The sequence below is a fragment of the Danio rerio genome, chromosome 5 (genome assembly GCF_049306965.1).
Source record: "Danio rerio strain Tuebingen ecotype United States chromosome 5, GRCz12tu, whole genome shotgun sequence".
NCBI classification, from domain to species: Eukaryota; Metazoa; Chordata; class Actinopteri; order Cypriniformes; family Danionidae; genus Danio; species Danio rerio.
The window spans coordinates 39,622,135-39,642,500 of record NC_133180.1 but is presented as its reverse complement, the minus strand read 5'-3'; the positions used below and the strand labels follow the sequence as shown (position 1 = coordinate 39,642,500).

Genomic DNA, 20,366 nt, shown 5'->3' with positions numbered 1-20,366 from the left:
GTTAATACATAAACTAATCATTTACTAATATGGACCATTACTGTAAAGTGCTACTTTGAAATCATGTGACTTCACAGAGTTGGTTGAAACCAATGACCAACAGATGTCGCCACTTGTAAAAAAAAAAAAAAAAAAAAGCAAATAAAACCATAAGGATACATGACATGTATATGCTAATGTTTATATGACATTTATGTGTGTTTAGGTCTATAAATTAAAATTGCCAAAAAGCCTATGCATAACTGCACAACGTTCATCAGATGTGTATAATTTGTATAGCTAGATAAACTAAACGAGTTAGCTAGAATGTTTTTCTTTTATTTTTGCATTCATTTTATAGAATCAGCTTTTAATTTACTAACCTGCCACTGCTCCTTTTTTTCAGTCTTCTCAACAGCATAGACATACATTTTATATAATTGTTCCTTCACAGATTCATAGGAATAGCTTAAGCTAGATATTCTAAACGTAACTGTATTGTCATATAATACTTTATATTCAGGACACACCTTAAAAAACACGAATGGTTTGAACAGTTTTACTATCTAGACTATTTTAATCGTGAAAACAATTCAGTCTGTTGGACAAAAATTATAATGTGGTTATAATATAATGATTTGCTGCTTAACTTACACGACGTGCACGATGTCCTTCTGCAATACTAAATAAATAAAAATAAAAAACCTTCCCTTTCATTTATATCATAAATCTTTAGTTGCTGATATAATGCTACATATCAGAGAGCCTTTATCTTTGATTACATCATAACGTCTTTCATGCATTTGTTTCAGATTTATGGAGACACTAATCATTTGATTGATAATTGATGTCATGTTCCGCATACTTTTCCACCACAGACATTAGAGATACTCTGAAATTAAGATTCTAAGAAATAAAAAATATTACCCTGTGCCTACAGTACACTTTTAAAAGAAACAATATTGTACTTTTTAAGTACTACTATATTTTTAATGTACATGTGAAGTACAATATATACCAATTTAGTTATATTACACAGTAAAAAATGAGTAGGGTTTACTGTAAAAAAAGCTTGAAAACTATTTTCACTCAGTAAAAGCTAGTAAATCTTCAAAGTTTGCCAAGTAAAAGATTAAAAATAATTATTAGTATGTTTAATGAGAAATTTTAAGTTTAATTAAGATTTTCAAATATTGACTTTTAGTTTGTAAAATTTACTTAAGTCATGCATTTAAATATACAGTATTACAATTTATGAATTTATTTTTTTTATTCAAGATTCCTATTTATCTTTAGGCATCCTGAGTAAACTTTTCTTCAAAATTTTACATAAAATATTATTTTATACAATTGGACGCATTGCAACTCTTTCTTAATTAAAAACACTGTTAGACATTTTCATTGAGTACTTTAACTTTAATTATACTGTTATTATACAGATTTTAAGGGTCCTCTAAGAGAATGATGGGTCATCTATGTTGACATCTTCCTTGAAGTACAAAAGTGTTGTGTAGTAGCACATTATATGAAATAGCAAAGATTTCTGTTTTAAGAAAGCACTTTTGCAAACATTATTTCATTATTCATTTTATTTTATCATCTTATCAATATATAGATAAAATGTTTCTCAGAGTGAAGAAAATAAATGAACCAGGGAACAGTTGAGAATCACTTTATTTAATGGATTTTAATTACATTGTCACGCTGAACATCTAAAGCAGTGGTCACCAAACTTTTTTCTGGAGGGCCGGTGTCCTGCAGATTTGAACTCCAACCCTAATCAAACACACCTGAACAAGTTAATCAAGGTCTTACTAGGTATACTTGAGACATCCAGGCAGGTGTGTTGAGGCAAGATGGAGGTAAACCCTGCAGGGACACCGGCCCTCCAGGACCAGGATTGATGACCCCTGATCTAAAGTCTCAATATATGTGTATTGTACTTTGTACTGTTAATCTACCAAAGTTAATGATTTGTTAAGTATTTTTTGACATAGTCCATGTCACTGTCATCTACATCCTTGACCATCTTTGAGACATCTGTGGAGGGAAATTCAGAGTTTTAATTCAGTTTGTTATTATTCATTTTTAAATAACGTACAATAATGTGCTACTCAAATAATCTCAAGAGTTGAATCTGATTCTCACCTTTGTTGTTGCTTTTAAGCAGATCTTTCCTCATCACTGTCTTGCCTTTTTTTGTTCTGTTGAAACAGTGAGAATGTCAGTTCATGGCTTTAATGTCCTGTTTTGGGAAGAAAATGTGACTACAATTGACTGGTTTCTGTTCAGTAGTTTTAGAATTGCTTCTACAAAAGAGGAAGGAACAGATTTACAGTAAGTGAGCTATAAGGATTCAAAATAGCCATGCATGTAAGCAACAAAATGTGTTTTTATAAATTTATTATCTTTAAATTGTATTATTCAATGATTTTTGTGTTTTTGTATTGTTATACGGCTATTCCAATAACTGTGTTTATTTTATAATTATTATGTAATTTATGAAAAATATAAATCAGAATTTTAACTATGTCAGTAAATGTGTGGCGAGATCTGGTCAGCAGAACAAAAAAATTGGGTGTGAAACAACCTGAGGGTTCATTTATGGGTGAACTACTCCTTTAAAAAATCATTTAAATCACTGGTAACTTTACACAATTAAAGGAAACTTTCAACTTTAGGATCTTAGTGGTTAAAGATGAATGTTGTAGACCCTTCATTAACAGGTCAAATCCTAGAAAGGCAACTGCATGAGCTTTCACCACAAGTGTACAATAGTTCTACACAATAGAATCCAAAAAGAGGATTCTGTCATTTCCTGTGAAAGAAGTGAAAGTGAAAAAGTTTTCAGTTACAATAAACGCTGTCCATGTGTTTCTTCTAAAGCTTAAAGGGTTTGTGTGGTGAATAATAAACCAAAATGTTTCACAAATGTTCAAATAAGAAACCTGTCTCATTCCAGACTATTTTAGCTGAAACTCTACAGACAAGTTCTGGCGACACCAAAGTCTTTTCTTACATCTTATAACAAGGTCTTAATTCTTTTTACACTATAGTCTATTGTGGAATCCCCATTGTGGAATCCTTAAAGAATGTCAGTAGTTGTAAATTATATGCAACAAATTCATATGAACCAAAATAGATAATTATTAACATATATTTGAGAACAATACGTTTCTTAAAATAAATTACCAGAGATTTACAGAAGATTTCAGTGTTTCTCACCTGTGACATAATACTGGGTAACTGGTTCCAGAGATCTCCAATGAATGTCTGAATGAGGATTTACACAATCATTACAACACAAATATTATTGAGCTAAAATAACTCTTAACAGTTATCTACAGTACTGACTGTATGTGTAAAAGTGGCTGTCTACTCATTCTTATGACATGACTTCAGTGCTAAGGGTTTTTCTTATTAGCCCAACCACACAAGCCCTACAACCCAACCCTTATTAAGATAAGTATATAAACCCTACCCATCATCTTATTTATGGACTTATACAGTGCATTTGGAAAGTAATCATAGCGCTTCACTTTTTCCACATTTTTTAATGTTACAGCCTTATTCAAAATGGATTAAATTCATTAATTTCCTCAAAATTCTACACACAACACTCCATAATGACAATGTGAAAAAAAACTGAACTTGTTGCAAATATATTAAAAATAAAAAATCTGAAAAAACACACGTACATAAGAATTTACAGCCTTTGCTGTGAAACTCTAAATGGAGCTCAGGTACATTCTGTTTCCACTGATCATTCTTGAGATGTTTCAGCTGATTAAATTTGGGTTGACAATGCATGTCAAAGCACAAACCAAGCATGAAGACAAAGGAATTGCCTGTAGACCTCTGAAATAGGATTGTCTCGAGGCACAAGACTGGAGACGGTTACAGAAATAATTCTGCTGCTCTGAAAGTTCATATGAGCACAGTGACCTTCATCATCCGTAGAAGATGTTTGGAAACACCAGGACTCTTCCTAGAGCTGGCCGGCCGTATAAGCTGAGTGATCGGGGGTAGAAAAGCCTTACAGTCAGGGAGATGATCAATAACCCAATGGTCACTCTGTCTGAGCTCCAGCGTTCTTCTGTGGAGAGAGGAGAACCTTACAGAAGCACAACCATCTGTGCAGCAATCCACCAATCAGACCTGTATGGTAGATGGCCAGTTGGAAGCCACCTGGAATTTGTCAAAAGGCATGTGAAGGACTCTTAGACCATAAGAAACTAAATTCTCTGGTCTGATGAGACTAAAATTGAACTCTTTGGAGTGAATGCCAGGTGTTAAGTTTGTAGAAAACCAGGCACTGATCATTACTAGGCTAATACCATCCCTACAGTGAACCGTGGTGGTGGCAGCATCATGCTGTGGGGATGTTTTTCAGCAGCATGAACTGGAAGACATCCTGAATGAAAACCTGCTTCATAGTGCACTGGACCTCAGAATGGGGTGACGGTTCATCTTCCAGCAGGACAATGACCCAAAGCACACTGCCAAAATATCAATGGAGTGGCTTCACAACAATTTGGTGATTGTCCTTGAGTGGCCCAGACACAGCCCAGACCTAAATCCTATTGAACATCTCTGGAGAGATCTGAATATGGCTGTACACCGTCGCTTCCAACCTGATAGAGCTTGAGAGGTACTGCAAAGAGAAATGGGCAAAAATTCCCAAATACAGGTGTGCCAAGCTTGTGGCATCATATTCAAAAGGCCTTGAGACTGTAATCGCTGCCAAAGGTGCATCAACAAAGTATTGAGCAAAGGCTGTGAATACTTATGTACATGTGATTTTTCAGTTTTTTAAATAAATTATTCACATTGTCATTATAAGGGTGTTGTGTGTAGAATTTTGAGGAAATTAATGAATTTAATCCATTTTTGAATAAGGCTGTAGCATAAAAAAAATTGAAAAAAGTGAAGCGCTATGAATACTTTCCAGATGCACTAACCTATAATACTTTGTTTAACTTATATCACATAATAAATATATATTGAGGAAACTTTAGAGATACTAAGACCTCAAGATTTTTTTTAGATTTTCGAGTGGATAATATAAACTGTAATATTAGACAGATATACCACTGATACGTTTATGGTACCTTTTGCCAATGAATTTGACTGCTATAGCCTAGATATGTTGTGTTAAAAAAAAAAAAAAAACTGTGATCCGGAATAAACTGTAAGATGTAGTTGTAAATGATATGCACCTAAACAGATAATAACATAAATTTGAAAACAATACATTTTTATTATTATTTTCCAGAGATTTCCAGAAAGTGATTGTTGTCAGTGTTTCTCACCTGTGATATAAAACTGGATAACCTGTTCCAGCAAGGTCCAATGAATGGCAAGTTGAGGATTGTCTGGAGAATTACACAATCATTACAATAAAAATATTATGAGCTTATTCTTAACAGTTATCTACAGTACTGACTATATGTGTAAAAGTGTCTGTCTACTCATTCTTATGACATGGCTTCAGTGCTAAGGAATTTTCCTAAAGGCCCTACCATAAAAGGATATTAGCCCTACCTAATAAGTAAGATAAGATAGCTGTTTACTATACGTGTAATTAAAATGTTCAAAAAATGTTTGGAATTAGGTGTGGAAGTACAGTATTTCCTTACTGCAAATAAACACTTACACTATTGTTATAAGGGAAAACTAACCAGTTTTACACTACTAATACTACACAATTATTACAATTATTTATACAGTCCAAGAAGGTCTTAAAGTGGATTTTATACAGTGAGAAAAAAGGATATAGCAGTATTTCCCCCTACAATCTGCAGGCTTATCTAGGTCAAATACTAAAATGGACTTTTTTTCCTATTAACTTTATAACATCTCCTCTCTTGTTTTTTTCTACATGCAGTGATCAGTGATGGAATGAACCATACGATTTTCTGTAGTTGTAAATTATATGCAACAAATTCATATTAATTAAAATAGATATTTAATAATATCAATTTAAGAATGAATACAAAATCTTTAATAACTGGTTTCCAGAGATTTCCAGAAGATTACTGTGGTCAGTGTTTCTTACCTTTGATAAAAAACTGAGTAACCTGATCAAAAAGGTTCCAATGATTGGCAAGTTGGCGATTGTCTGAAGGGAGAATTATACAATCATTACAACACAAATATTATTGAGATAAAAATTATTCTTAACAGTTATCTACAGTACTGACTATGTGTAAAAGTAGCTGTCTACTCATTCTTATCACATGGCTTCAGTGCTAAGGAATTTTCCTAAAGGCCCTACCATAAAAGGATATTAGCCCTACCTAATAAGTAAGATAAGATAGCTGTTTACTATACGTGTAATTAAAATGTTCAAAAAATGTTTGGAATTAGGTGTGGAAGTACAGTATTTCCTTACTGCAAATAAACACTTACACTATTGTTATAAGGGAAAACTAACCAGTTTTACACTACTAATACTACACAATTATTACAATTATTTATACAGTCCAAGAAGGTCTTAAAGTGGATTTTATACAGTGAGAAAAAAGGATATAGCCGTATTTCCCCCTACAATCTGCAGGCTTATCTAGGTCAAATACTAAAATGGACTTTTTTTCCTATTAACTTTATAACATCTCCTCTCTTGTTTTTTTCTACATGCAGTGATCAGTGATGGAATGAACCATACGATTTTCTGTAGTTGTAAATTATATGCAACAAATTCATATTAATTAAAATAGATATTTAATAATATCAATTTAAGAATGAATACAAAATCTTTAATAACTGGTTTCCAGAGATTTCCAGAAGATTACTGTGGTCAGTGTTTCTTACCTTTGATAAAAAACTGAGTAACCTGATCAAAAAGGTTCCAATGATTGACAAGTTGGCGATTGTCTGAAGGGAGAATTATACAATCATTACAACACAAATATTATTGAGATAAAAATTATTCTTAACAGTTATCTACAGTACTGACTATGTGTAAAAGTAGCTGTCTACTCATTCTTATGACATGGCTTCAGTGCTAAGGAATTTTCCTAAAGGCCCTACCATAAAAGGATATTAGCCCTACCTAATAAGTAAGATAAGATAGCTGTTTACTATACGTGTAATTAAAATGTTCAAAAAATGTTTGGAATTAGGTGTGGAAGTACAGTATTTCCTTACTGCAAATAAACACTTACACTATTGTTATAAGGGAAAACTAATCAGTTTTACACTACTAATACTACACAATTATTACAATTATTTATACAGTCCAAGAAGGTCTTAAAGTGGATTTTATACAGTGAGAAAAAAGGATATAGCAGTATTTCCCCCTACAATCTGCAGGCTTATCTAGGTCAAATACTAAAATGGACTTTTTTTCCTATTAACTTTATAACATCTCCTCTCTTGTTTTTTTCTACATGCAGTGATCAGTGATGGAATGAACCATACGATTTTCTGTAGTTGTAAATTATATGCAACAAATTCATATTAATTAAAATAGATATTTAATAATATCAATTTAAGAATGAATACAAAATCTTTAATAACTGGTTTCCAGAGATTTCCAGAAGATTACTGTGGTCAGTGTTTCTTACCTTTGATAAAAAACTGAGTAACCTGATCAAAAAGGTTCCAATGATTGGCAAGTTGGCGATTGTCTGAAGGGAGAATTATACAATCATTACAACACAAATATTATTGAGATAAAAATTATTCTTAACAGTTATCTACAGTACTGACTATATGTGTAAAAGTGGCTGTATACTCATTCTTATCACATGGCTTCAGTGCTAAGGAATTTTCCTAAAAGCCCTACCATAAAAGGATATTAGCCCTACCTAATAAGTAAGATAAGATAGCTGTTTACTATACGTGTAATTAAAATGTTCAAAAAATGTTTGGAATTAGGTGTGGAAGTACAGTATTTCCTTACTGCAAATAAACACTTACACTATTGTTATAAGGGAAAACTAATCAGTTTTACACTACTAATACTACACAATTATTACAATTATTTATACAGTCCAAGAAGGTCTTAAAGTGGATTTTATACAGTGAGAAAAAAGGATATAGCAGTATTTCCCCCTACAATCTGCAGGCTTATCTAGGTCAAATACTAAAATGGACTTTTTTTCCTATTAACTTTATAACATCTCCTCTCTTGTTTTTTTCTACATGCAGTGATCAGTGATGGAATGAACCATACGATTTTCTGTAGTTGTAAATTATATGCAACAAATTCATATTAATTAAAATAGATATTTAATAATATCAATTTAAGAATGAATACAAAATCTTTAATAACTGGTTTCCAGAGATTTCCAGAAGATTACTGTGGTCAGTGTTTCTTACCTTTGATAAAAAACTGAGTAACCTGATCAAAAAGGTTCCAATGATTGGCAAGTTGGCGATTGTCTGAAGGGAGAATTATACAATCATTACAACACAAATATTATTGAGATAAAAATTATTCTTAACAGTTATCTACAGTACTGACTATGTGTAAAAGTAGCTGTCTACTCATTCTTATGACATGACTTCAGTGCTACAGGATTTTCCTATAAGACTTACCATACAAGTTCAAATATTGAAACTGACTTTCTTTCTATAAACACTATGACTTCTCCTCTCTTGGTTTTTCTCATTTGACTATAATTACAGTATTATAGAATTACAGCAATATTTAATGTTTTGGATTCTCTGTGTATCAATACATATTTTTTGTATTATGTGTTTTTTTGTTTATTGTAGCTATTGTTTCTCACCAGTAATAAACAAATTGTCAATATGAGAAAGGAGGTTGGTCTAGATTGTTTCTGTATAAAAAACATTACAAATACAATTAGGAAAAATACTGCTAATTTTGAATTTATTGCAAAGGATTTACTAAAAAAAAGTTTACTCAAATATTGTGCACACATTTCTCTTTTAATATCAATGAATTATAATCTATTATAATGTTTTCGAAGTTGAAATATATTAGACAAAATTAATTTTCACTCATCTTTGAGCTTGAAATAAATGATACCTGATGCTTGAAACATGTAACAATTTTGTCCAGTGCTTCATCATTTATGTTGCATCGTAACAACCTTGTGTCAAAGAAAAGGCAGTCCACTGTAAGCGTGTTCATCCTCTTTACAAATGTGCTGCTGTCTAGTACAACTCTCTCAGGGTCAAACGTTTGATGCAGGACTATGAAAATAGCTGGCTTGAATGCTGTTTCAAACAAAGACACAATAAGATGGTCAGTGGTGTTTCTGCTTCTATCAGTACATAAATATCTTCTGCAACAGTAAACTTCTGTCTGTTACCTGACAAGTCATTAAGTTTTTTCAGAGCAGCATCAATGTCAGTTCCTGCCCGTGAAATAATGGGGCATAAAACCAAGATCACATCACACTGGTCCACACTGTATACCTGAACCAGGTTAGGTCTTTGCTGCTGGAGATGACTTAAAATATGCGTGGGTAAGTTGTCAGTACTGCCCGACTCAATTACATAGTAGTATTTTCCTTTAAGACAAAAACAACAACAATAATGCTATTTTATTAGCAAAGATTTTGTGCCTAACACAACTAATAATGAAAATTATAAACTGTAACTAAAGCTTGACATTTTTTTCTATATTAGCTAAATAGTGTGCTTCTGGGTTAGGGCACAAATATATTAAGGTTTAAAAATAAAAAATAGATTTTTTGTAATGTACAGTAATATTTCAAAGTCTCACCAGGAATGGCTTTGAGCTGGCTCATTTTCCCTCTTTCTCCTTCTCGTCTTTTGTAGTAAGCTGCTGTTTAGTGTCACCCTGAAATAGTAAATGTAAATACACAATTATTTTTGGATTTTACATTTTCATAAAGTAGTCAGAGCAATTAAAATAATAATAATAAAAAGATTTCGAGTGAAAAAAAATCACACAGTCACACATTTTTCTTAAGGTTAGATTTTTGATATTGCATTTAGCAAATATAAATTATCATAAAAAATATATTAATTAAAAACGTGTCTACAATTTTTTATGGAATTGACATTTATTGCAAAGTTAAATTATTGCATTTTAATCAGTATATATATATATATATATATATATATATATATATATATATATATATATATATATATATATATATATATATATATATATATAGTTGAAATCATAATTATCAGCCCCCCTGTTCATTTTTTTCCCCCAATTTCTGTTTAACGGAGAACAGATTTTTTAACACATTTCTAAACATAATAGTTTTAATAACTCATCTTTAATAACTGATTTACTTTATCTTTGCCATGATGACAGTAAATAATATTTGAATAGATATTTTTCAAGACACTTCTATACAGCTTAAAGTGACGTTTAAAAGCTTAACTAGGTTAACTAGGCAGGTTGAGGTAATTAGGCAAGTTATTGTATAATGATGGTTTGTTCTGTAGACAGTCAAAAGAAATAGCTTAAAGGGCTAATAGTTTTGACCTTAAAATGATGCTTAAAAAATTAAAAACAGCTTTTATTTTTGCCAAAATAAAACAAATAAGATTTTCTCCAGAAGAAAAAATATTATCAGACATACTGTGAAAATTCCCTTGCTCTGTTAAACTTCATTTTAGGAAATAATTAAAAAAGAAAAAAAAATTAAAAGTGGGCTAATGACTGACTTCAACTGTGTGTATATATAAACATAAACACAATTAAATGATTATCTCATATTTGTATCATTTGATTATTTTATTCTTTTTTTAAATAAAAATATTTAAGGGCTTTTTAACTTTTAATTACTTTTGTATTGGCTTACCAATTGGTCATTTAGAGCAATTTTTTATTTACTTATTCAAATACCTTTAACTTAAAATCACTTTCAGTCTCGTTGAAAAAGTCAGATTTGTTTCGCCTGAATGCTGACTGTATAGAGGTCGCCGTTTACGTTGACGTTCAATCCTCTCAAAACAAAATAAGCATAGGCTACAACATATTCTGAAACACATCCGTACAGACGGTCAGAAACATTAACACATTTGTCCATAGCTAGCAGACAGCATTAAGTCTACTTACTGTTCCTGCAGCTTTCTGTCCCGTCTCAGATTTATTAATCCTTTCACTTTCAATGTTGCTCTTTATACTGCAGCATATAACTGGCCAACAAAAACCGCCAGTGTGGACCGTTGTCCTTCCCCCACACAAACAAAATAGAACAGACGGTGCTTGATTTGTGAGTTTTGAGGTCCCGATGTTACGGTTTAACGGGTGACCCTTTCCAGATGTAAGCTATTTACGTTTGGCAGATTGGCAGATTCGTTACTTTTTCCACAGCAACAAAACATGCCTATACCAAAATAATAATAATAATAATAATAATAATAATAATTCTTATTAGGCTACTTGTGTCAGTGTCAATGTGCATTCTTGATCTTAATATCTGTAGCAGAACAGTATATAACCAAAATTAATATAAAAATATAATAATTTAATAATAAATAAATATTTTAACAATAATAATAATACTAATTTAATAATAATTTACATGCCATCGACGGATTCGAACTCGTGTAGTCAAGATTCTGCACACACAGATGTTAACATGTTGTTTAGCTACATGTAACTCGCGTTAACATGTTTACAAACTCTCCCGCTTACAGAAGAAGAGCTCTGAAGGACAAAACGATGTTTCAAATGGTCAAACCACGTTTTTTCATAGTTGATTGTAGACTCGTGTACCTGTGCCTTGGACTCGTGTTAACTCGTAACACATGTAACGTAGGGTGAATTCGGGTAATCTGGGACATTTTTTTTGCAATTTTGACTTCAGCTCTCTATTACAATGTTAAACTAATTAAAACCACATATTAGACATTTCTGAAATCCCTGTTTTTCAACCACCTAAGAAAACATAATATATTATACTGAGAAGAGCCATGCCACACTGTTAATATTTTTGTGTCAAAAACAAAAATTCTGCCTGAATTTGGTAATCTGGGACATTATGTATTTGGGCTGAAAAAGTATATATTTGCCATATTTATGCATGCCAAACACAATTCTACCAAATTTTAAAAGGCGTGGAGTGTGTGTGTGTATGTTGTGTGTGAGTTTGTGTACAGAACATTGTACATTGCATATTTGTAGTCATTAAACATATAAAGTCTCTAAATGCATATTTCTCCCATTCCAAGGCTGTCCCAGATTACACAAACTATCCCACATTTTCAATCATATTTGATAATGTGGGACAACAAGAAAAAAATGTTTGAAATAAAAAAAAAAAAAAAAACATTTTCAACACTTTAATACATATTTTGTTAATTGAATAGATCACAAACATCATTTGACAACAATTGGGAACATTGTCTAATTTATGACAGGTTTATGTCTTTAACATTAATCTAGTCAGAATCCAATGTCACTGACCTTGTCATCCAATTTTTATGAGAGCTTCCTGATTACCAAGTGCCCCCCCCCCCCCCCCCAATGAAGTCATGTGATATAAGAATAAAATAGAATAAAGAATAAAAGTCTTGTTGCCTGAATTTTGATAGAACACAAATAAACACAAAGAAGCTTAGGTGTCCCAGATTACCCAAATTTACCTTACATAAAGATTTTACAAAAAAATAATAATACAATATTATTATGCAACATTTTATGTCTAATATTTCTAATATATAGCCTAACGTTTGCAGATTGACAGAGGTTTGATGACCACTAAGTGACAGCGCTCTTCAAATCTTTTGAAGAAATTGAAGTTTTCGTGGTGACGCGGTGGCACAGTAGGCAGTGCTGTTGCTTCACAGCAAGAAGGTCGTTGGTTCAAGGCTCGGCTAGGTCAGTTGGCATTTTTGTGTATAGTTTGCATGTTTCCCTGCGTTCGCTTGGGTTTCCTCCAGGTGCTCAGATTTCCCCCACAAGTCCAAAGACATACGGTACAGGTGAATTGGGTAAGCTAAATTGACCGTATTGTATGTGTGTGAATGAGTGTGAATGGATGTTTCCCAGTGATTGGTTGCAGCTGGAAAGGCATCCGCTGCGTAAAACGTGCTGGATAAGTTGGCGGTTCATTCCGCTGTGGTGACCCCGGATTAATAAAGGGACTAAGCCGAAAAGAAAATGAATGAATGAAGTTTTAGTTGTTCTTTCTGGAAGGTTGACATGTAAAAAAGTATAACATTAGCTGCACAGATTATACATGGTCCCACATTTATTAGTCTCAGGACACAAGACAAGATAAAAAATATTTGTCTATTCATGTTGAGAGCTTACGGTAACATGTACAAAATTCTCAAAAAGTCTATTTATAATCTATTGAGATTTAGTTGTCATGTAGATTAATTGTAACTTAAATTCAACAAACAGATCATTAAAATAAAGTGGGACCAATATAACAGGCAGCAAAATAAAACAAGGGTGTCAATTATTTCTCCCCTTGTTAGTACGAAGACTTTTTTATCTAGTCAGATACTTTAGTATACATATTACTTTCGTAGGATTTTCGCTCTTCTACTTATTGCTTTACTATTATAAACATATTTCCAATTACATTATAGGGTTGTTGAATGCTTGATTCTGATTGGGTACTGAGCATTCTAAGGTGTGCAGCTATTTTCAGATAAACGCACAGCCTAAGTATAGTTCCAGGTCATAACTGCATTAAAGTTCAATTATGCTAAATAATTTAAATTTTTTCAAAATATTTCACAGCCTATTGAAGAGTAAAAAACTAATAAAAACAAAAGACTTTAAATGAGATGCTTAAGAAACTTTTTGTTTAAATGTGGTAAAAAACGGACTCTATTGCATTATTAGAAATCCACTTCTCTTTAACTCACGTGTGTGCATTTCTTCTGATAAACACCATTAACAGTTATTCTCTACAACATGCTAATTGTATATCTCCCAGATTTCATAGCATTTTTCAGTTTGAGACAGTAAATAAGATATTTTCACAATCAGGACACATTTTATTTCGTAATTTGCAACCAACATCCAAAAATAATTATAGAAAAATAAATATTAAATTAACTTTAAGCATCTAAAATGCTTTTTTATGTTGTAGTTTCTTTCTTTCTTTTTTTCTTTCTTTCTTTCTTTCTTTCTTTTTTTAATAGTAGCAATTCAGTGCTAATATGACTTCCCAATAATGTCTCAAGGTTAATGCTGTTCATGCAGCTAAAGCTCAATTATCTATGTGCATGCACCTATTAACATTAACACATTACATCCTATTTTAGCTTAATGTTGTTAATATTGAACGCATTAATGTCTCCTCTGTGATTTCAGAAATGACACACTGACACATTATTCAGCCATTATAGTCTGTGTTCAACGTCACCTGATCTGTGTGGGAAAAAAATCTGAATTCAGTTAACTCTTGCAAATGACAAATGCAATAGTATCCAAATAATCTCATGCCTAAAATGTGGTACTTACGCTCCAGGTTTATCATATCACTGCTTTCATCCAATCTGTCATCTGTTCTCATAAAAGAGAATTTTAATGCACCTCTTAATATGAATCAAACTGGTCTACTGTACATAAAGGTGTTTCATTAGGACAGAACATCACAAAAAAGATGAATGTTTCTTACCTTTACTAAACATAAAATACACTAAAACAATGACAGCGATGGTTGCAATGATTAAAAATTTACTCCATCGTTCCTACAACACATATATTAAGCTGTATTATTATCATTACATTAACTTTTTAAACAATTAGAACATGGAATAGTGACTTAAAAATGAATAACTCAAAAAACATCAGTTTAGTCTCTGCAAACATAATGTACTGAATTAACAATAATACTGCAGACCAGTGCTAGTTATGATGTTTGCATTACAATCCTCAAGTGACAAATATGGGGCCTGTTTCGGTAAAGAGGTTCAACTAACTCTGAGTTTAAACTTGAACCATGAGTTTACCGAGAGATTAAAAACTCAGAGTTTTGAGTTTCAGAACAGCGGATCTGAATTAGGTCAATCAACTTTGAGTAGTGCGCACACCATGACTATAAAAAGGCATTATCAATGGAACGCAGATATTACGATTGACCATGACAACATCTAAAAAAAAAAAAAGAGAGATCTTTCTCCAGCTGAACTTTATGTGCTCATGCAAAGTTATAGCAAATATGACCACATATTTAAAAAGCAACACCACTGCATCAGTGAAACAGAGACAGTTAGCATGGGAAAACATAGCTGCTTAAGTTAATACGCAATTTTAAATCTAAAATATTTAAGTATAATAAAAAAGTAATGTAATGTGTGACATTTACCTTTTACACGTTGATCAGTCGTAATAGATTTAAAAGTGCACTTGTGTGTCTGCCTTTACTATTGATCAAGTGATAGAGGTTGATTTGCCATTTAGAATGTAAGCAGAACTAAACAATAGTTTTTAGAACAAATAATAATCCCATTTATCTAGATACAGTACATGTAGAAGAACAGTGAATATAAGGGTCACTTTGTTCTTTGCGTGACTGAAATGTAGGCAATAGCTGTGTTTCCATCCAAAAATATTATTTAAATTTATGTGCAAAACTGGAATATAAGACATGCGAATAAAGCAGAGAGAACAAAATCATCACTTCCTGATTAACTGGCGCCAAATATCAACAGTAAAAACTAAATCTACTGCGATAGAAGAAGCTGCGTCAATCTTTTCTTTATTTAATAAATGTACTAGCGCCTCAGAAGACAATGTTGACACAATGAACATGTAGGAGCGTTTGAAGCCATGAGACTTGGAGAACAGACACTCTTGACACGCTCTGAAGGTCATTAATAATATAATAACATTAATACTGAAACGGTTAAGACATTTAAGACGTTTACGCTCAGCCTGCTGTTTTGTCTACTTACACACATTTTCATCATCATCTATATAATAAACCTTTTTTAATGCACATGGAATTTGTTCAGTAGAAGTGTTTATGCCCATCTTTTCTTAAGAATATAAAGTTTATCATATTCAGTTATGCGCATATGTTTTTTTATGCATATTTTCAAAAGTTATGTGCATCATGACGTTTCCATCAATCATCTTTATGCATATATCCAAGATGAGCATTAAAATAGGTGTGTGGAAACATAAGGCTAAGGTGAGAAATACCGCTTCAACTTAAAAAAAGGGGAGGAGACCGACAGAAACTTCGAGTTTAGAGAATAAATTCTGCTACTGACCAGGTTAGGTTCACAGAGTAAGTTACCACAGTAACTGACTCTGAGTTATTTACCTTTCTTTCAGAAACAGGCTTAACTTACTCTGCTTTCTCCGGTTTGATAAACCTGCCATTTTGAAACGGAAAACCAAGAGCTTCTCTCATTTTAAGGTTAAAATATTCTGAGTTTTCACTTAACCTCCTTTCTGAAACAGGCCCCCGATGTGCAGTTTTTATTGTACTTTTCTATAATAGAAAATAAAATTGTAACTTTTAGCATGTCCACAATAATTTTTTTCTACAAAAAATGATTCAATTCGTATTCAATTAAATTTTGCACAGTTTGTTTGTTTCTTTGAAGATAAGCAGAAAATCAGGATTGATGCTGATATTATAAGTTTTAAAAAAAAATAAATTATATAATAAGTCTGGACAGTCTGGTTTATTGCAAAGTAACTGTTGTGCCCAGATTTCTTCTATATTACAGTTCATTGTCATTTCTAAGTATTTAAGTCATGTCTGCAGTAGTTGTAGTTCACTTGTTTTCACACACATTTCAAATTCATTTAAAATACGTTTTAAGAGGTAAACCTGAGGCTTGAAGCAGCGAACAACTCTGCCCAGTGCTTCATCATTCATGATGCAATTCAACAATCCGACATCTTCATAGAACAGAATATCCACTGTAAGCATATTCATCCCCTGTATAAACCTGCCGCTGTCTGGTACAACTTTATAAGGGTCGGAAGTGTGATGCAGCACCATAAAAATGGCTGGCTTGGATGCTGTTTTGAATAAAGACACAATATGATAAATGTGTGAATAGCATTTGCACTCAAAATACTCATGTGCTTAATCTGGAAGTTACCTGACAATTTATTAAGTTTGTTCAGAGCAGCATCAATGTCAGTTCCTGCCCGTGAAGTAATAGGGCATAAAACCAAAATCACATCACATTGGTTCACACTGTACACCTCCTCTAAATGGCTTCTTTGTTTCAGGAGATGTTTTAAAATCTCCATCCGTAACTTGCCTGTCCTGCCCGTCTCAAGCACATAGTAGTATTTTCCTTTAAGATGAAGAACAGTATGTGTTAGTTTTCCAATATAGCATAAATTTTTTTTCAAATGTAATCAACATTTTTATTTATTATTTAATCAACCTAAAGTGGTTTTAAACCCTTTTGAGATTCTTTCTTCTGTTGGACACAAAATAAATTATTTTGAAGGAACCTGTAACTCTCCGTTTCTATCTGTGACTACAGGTTTCCAGTTTTATTTGAAATATCTTTTTTATGCATGTGTTCAAAAGAAGAAAAAAATTCTGTTTGGGTCAACTATCCCTTCAACGTTTTGTGAAAAGTAATAAATCAAAAAACTGAGAAGACTCTTAAATAACTTAACCTAAAAGTGTCATACAAAAACTACCTCTGAAATTACATACTTCTCTATGATATAGTAGCAGCTAAATAGGTACTGCTGAGTTCAAAAAATAGGCAGAATGATAACATAGCTGACTGTGAAACATCATATTCCATTAATATTAACTTCATCTTAATCTAAAATACATTCCATACTCGGCTATATAAAGTAGTATATAGTAGTTTTTCAGTGGTTGCAAAAGTAATTACACATTTTTTACCTACCGAACAGAGTTTGCGGTTTCTGAAGCAACCAAATACCATAATCCAAAAACTTACCTGTAATCATTTCTGGTTGTGAAAGTTGGTACATTTTCTCTACTCTTTCCACTTAATCAAATCAAATTGACTTCAGTGCTGGTTAACTGTGTGTTGAAAAAACAAAACATAAATTCACTTGATTAAAATTGTTATTATTTTAATTCTTCTTTTTTTTTTTGCATAACAAGAACAATTGAGCAATACAGTATTTACACTGTTTTTGATTAATATCAAAGGAACAAATCATTCATTCATTAATTTTGTTGTCGGCTTAGTCCCTTTATTAATCCGGGGTCGCCACAGCGGGATAAACTGCCAATTTATCCAGCAAGTTTTTACGCAGCGGATGCCCTTCCAACCGCAACCCATCTCTGGGAAACATCAACACATACATACACTACGGACAATTTAGCCTACCCAATTCACCTGTACCACATGTCTTTGGACTGTGGGGGAATACGGAGCACCCGGAGGAAACCCACGTGAACGCAGGGAGAACATGCAAACTCCACACAAAAACGCCAACTGAGCCGAGGCTCGAACCAGCGACCTTCTTGCTGTGAAGCGACAGCACTACCTACTGCGCCATTGCTTCGCCAGGAACAAATCAATAAAGTACAAAAAAAAACTAAAATAAATTAACAAACCATAACAGGGGATAAATTACAAGAAATTTGCATAAGAAATTAAGGTAACACTTTACAATAAGGTTCATTAGTTAATGCATTTACTAACATGAACTAATCATGAACAACACTTGTACAGCATTTATGAATCATAATTGAACATTTACTAATGCATTATTAACATCCAAGTCAATGCTTGTTAACATTAGTTAATGCACCATGAGTTAACATAAACTAATAATGAACTACTGTATTTTCATTAACTAACGTTAAATAACATGAACAAATACAGTAGTAAATGTATTGTTCATTGTTTGTTTATGTTAGTAAAGGCATTAATTAACATTAAGTAATGAACCTTATTGTAAAGTGTGACCGACATGAATTCCAAAATCGTATACATCCTCATAGCTTTTTATGAAAGATCTTTTTTAAGATCTTCTAGGGTTTTTATGTAATGCTTAAGATCAATTTAAAAAAATATATGTTCAGTTTATCATTGGACTATTTTTGTTTGTGTATATAGTATTACCCATAATATCATCATTAAATTTTGCTCCAAAGTTTTGTTTTTATAAATAAAAAATATCTGTAAAAGAAAATTTTTAACTTCGTAAGTGTGTGAATGTTTCCCAGGAATGGGTTGCATGGGCATCCACTGCATGATACATATGCTGGATAAGTTGTAGGTTCATGCCGCTATGAGGACCCCAGATTAATAAAGGGACCAAGCCGAAAAGAAAATGAATGAATGAGTTTATATGTCACTTCATTAACTTTATCGGTGAGACTTTTTACCATTCAATCTGCTCAAATAAGGAATTCCAAAAAATGTTTGAATTTAGGCAACAATGCGGTTCTGAATAATGCTTTTATGTAAAAATTATAGTCTTTAATTTTCACACCATTGATACATAAGTGATTAGAATGTTAAATACTTAATTTAGAGGATATATTACCAGTTGAACAAGTTCAATTGGAATTGCATCAAATACTATTGCAAATTGTCAAGCAGGTATGGGGATCTTGTTGTAATTGAGAAATGCACAATAACTTAAAAGTTGTCCATTACTTTTGTCTCTGCCTTTTTCCTCAACTGTCTCACCAATATAATATCACTACTGTTTCAGTTTCTATAAAATAAGTTTTTTAAAGGTTATACATTTGTAGTTCCACATCAAATTCACTTGATTAGTTGACTGATTAATCACTGGATCAGTTGTCAGTGTATCGACGACCATGAGTCAGTCTGTTGTATTGTGCTGCTCTTAATTGCCCTTTCTGTCGCTGAAAATGTAACTGTTTTAACGCTTTCGATTTCACTCTCTTTCTTTAATCATCTCTAACGATCACATATTAAACAGCCAAATTGTTGCCAAGATCACGTTTTCACAGAGTCGTGCGGTTTTACTCACGTTCTATTTAAACTACTGGCAATGTACAACAATCAGGAATTTTAATAACGCAGCATGCAGTCATTAAACCTAGTATTTTTGTCTACGCTAACAACACACTTTCACACACATATTCTAACATACAGATGATGCAAATAACAAATCTATTCTTTGGCTGCAGTCTGCATGATGCCTACTTACTGTTCCTGCTGCTTGCTGCGTTCTGACAGAATAAAAGTCCTTTCATTTCGTTTGTTTTATCCTTTCATTTCGTGAAAAGGGGTCAGGTGACAGAATGACGATGGCTGCGTCTTACCTATTATTTTACAATGATTTCAGTGTTACTAACAAAGACATTAGGCGAGTATTTATTGATAAAAATAAGGAAAATTTTATTGGAATTTGTTGTTATGGGAGGTTAATTGGAGAAAAGCATGGCTGCTACCATTTTTTTTAGTTATTTATAATTTTGCATTTCAAATAAAGAGAAATTTAATTAAAGATTTTACATAAAATATACCCAACCAATGTGTTACTTTCCAAATTTCCAGATACTGAG

The 20,366-nt window shown here is 32.3% G+C and overlaps 2 protein-coding genes across 9 annotated transcripts; both read right to left on the bottom strand.

The window, feature by feature from the left end:
- Positions 1-1,635: 1,635 nt before the first annotated feature.
- On the bottom strand, positions 1,636-11,227 carry si:dkey-58f10.7. Of its 6 annotated transcripts, XM_005165336.5 has the most exons (12): positions 11,003-11,227; positions 9,683-9,760; positions 9,267-9,467; positions 8,981-9,171; positions 8,305-8,367; positions 7,548-7,610; positions 6,793-6,855; positions 6,038-6,100; positions 5,292-5,354; positions 3,205-3,252; positions 2,128-2,183; positions 1,636-2,019 (listed from the first exon to the last, which is right to left on the bottom strand). In XM_005165336.5, exons 2-11 carry the CDS (start codon positions 9,705-9,707, stop codon positions 2,142-2,144), a joined length of 822 nt encoding a protein of 273 aa, XP_005165393.1. In that variant the 5' UTR covers positions 9,708-9,760; positions 11,003-11,227; the 3' UTR covers positions 1,636-2,019; positions 2,128-2,141. The 6 variants fall into 6 exon arrangements, 5 of the variants coding, with proteins under 5 accessions (XP_005165393.1, XP_073806784.1, XP_073806783.1 ...); NM_001128250.1 differs by lacking the exon at positions 6,793-6,855 and having other exon boundaries at positions 1,745-2,019; positions 11,003-11,187; XM_073950683.1 differs by lacking the exons at positions 6,038-6,100; positions 6,793-6,855.
- A 2,821-nt stretch (positions 11,228-14,048) lies between these two features.
- Positions 14,049-20,040, bottom strand: LOC100332459 (uncharacterized). Of its 3 annotated transcripts, XM_073951174.1 has the most exons (8): positions 20,009-20,040; positions 17,806-17,891; positions 17,140-17,175; positions 16,975-17,019; positions 16,698-16,891; positions 14,529-14,601; positions 14,372-14,413; positions 14,049-14,278 (listed from the first exon to the last, which is right to left on the bottom strand). In XM_073951174.1, exons 2-8 carry the CDS (start codon positions 17,837-17,839, stop codon positions 14,244-14,246), a joined length of 459 nt encoding a protein of 152 aa, XP_073807275.1. In that variant the 5' UTR covers positions 17,840-17,891; positions 20,009-20,040; the 3' UTR covers positions 14,049-14,243. The 3 variants fall into 3 exon arrangements, with proteins under 3 accessions (XP_073807275.1, XP_073807274.1, XP_002662082.1); XM_073951173.1 differs by having other exon boundaries at positions 16,975-17,175; positions 19,829-20,040; XM_002662036.5 differs by having other exon boundaries at positions 16,975-17,175.
- Positions 20,041-20,366: the final 326 nt, after the last annotated feature.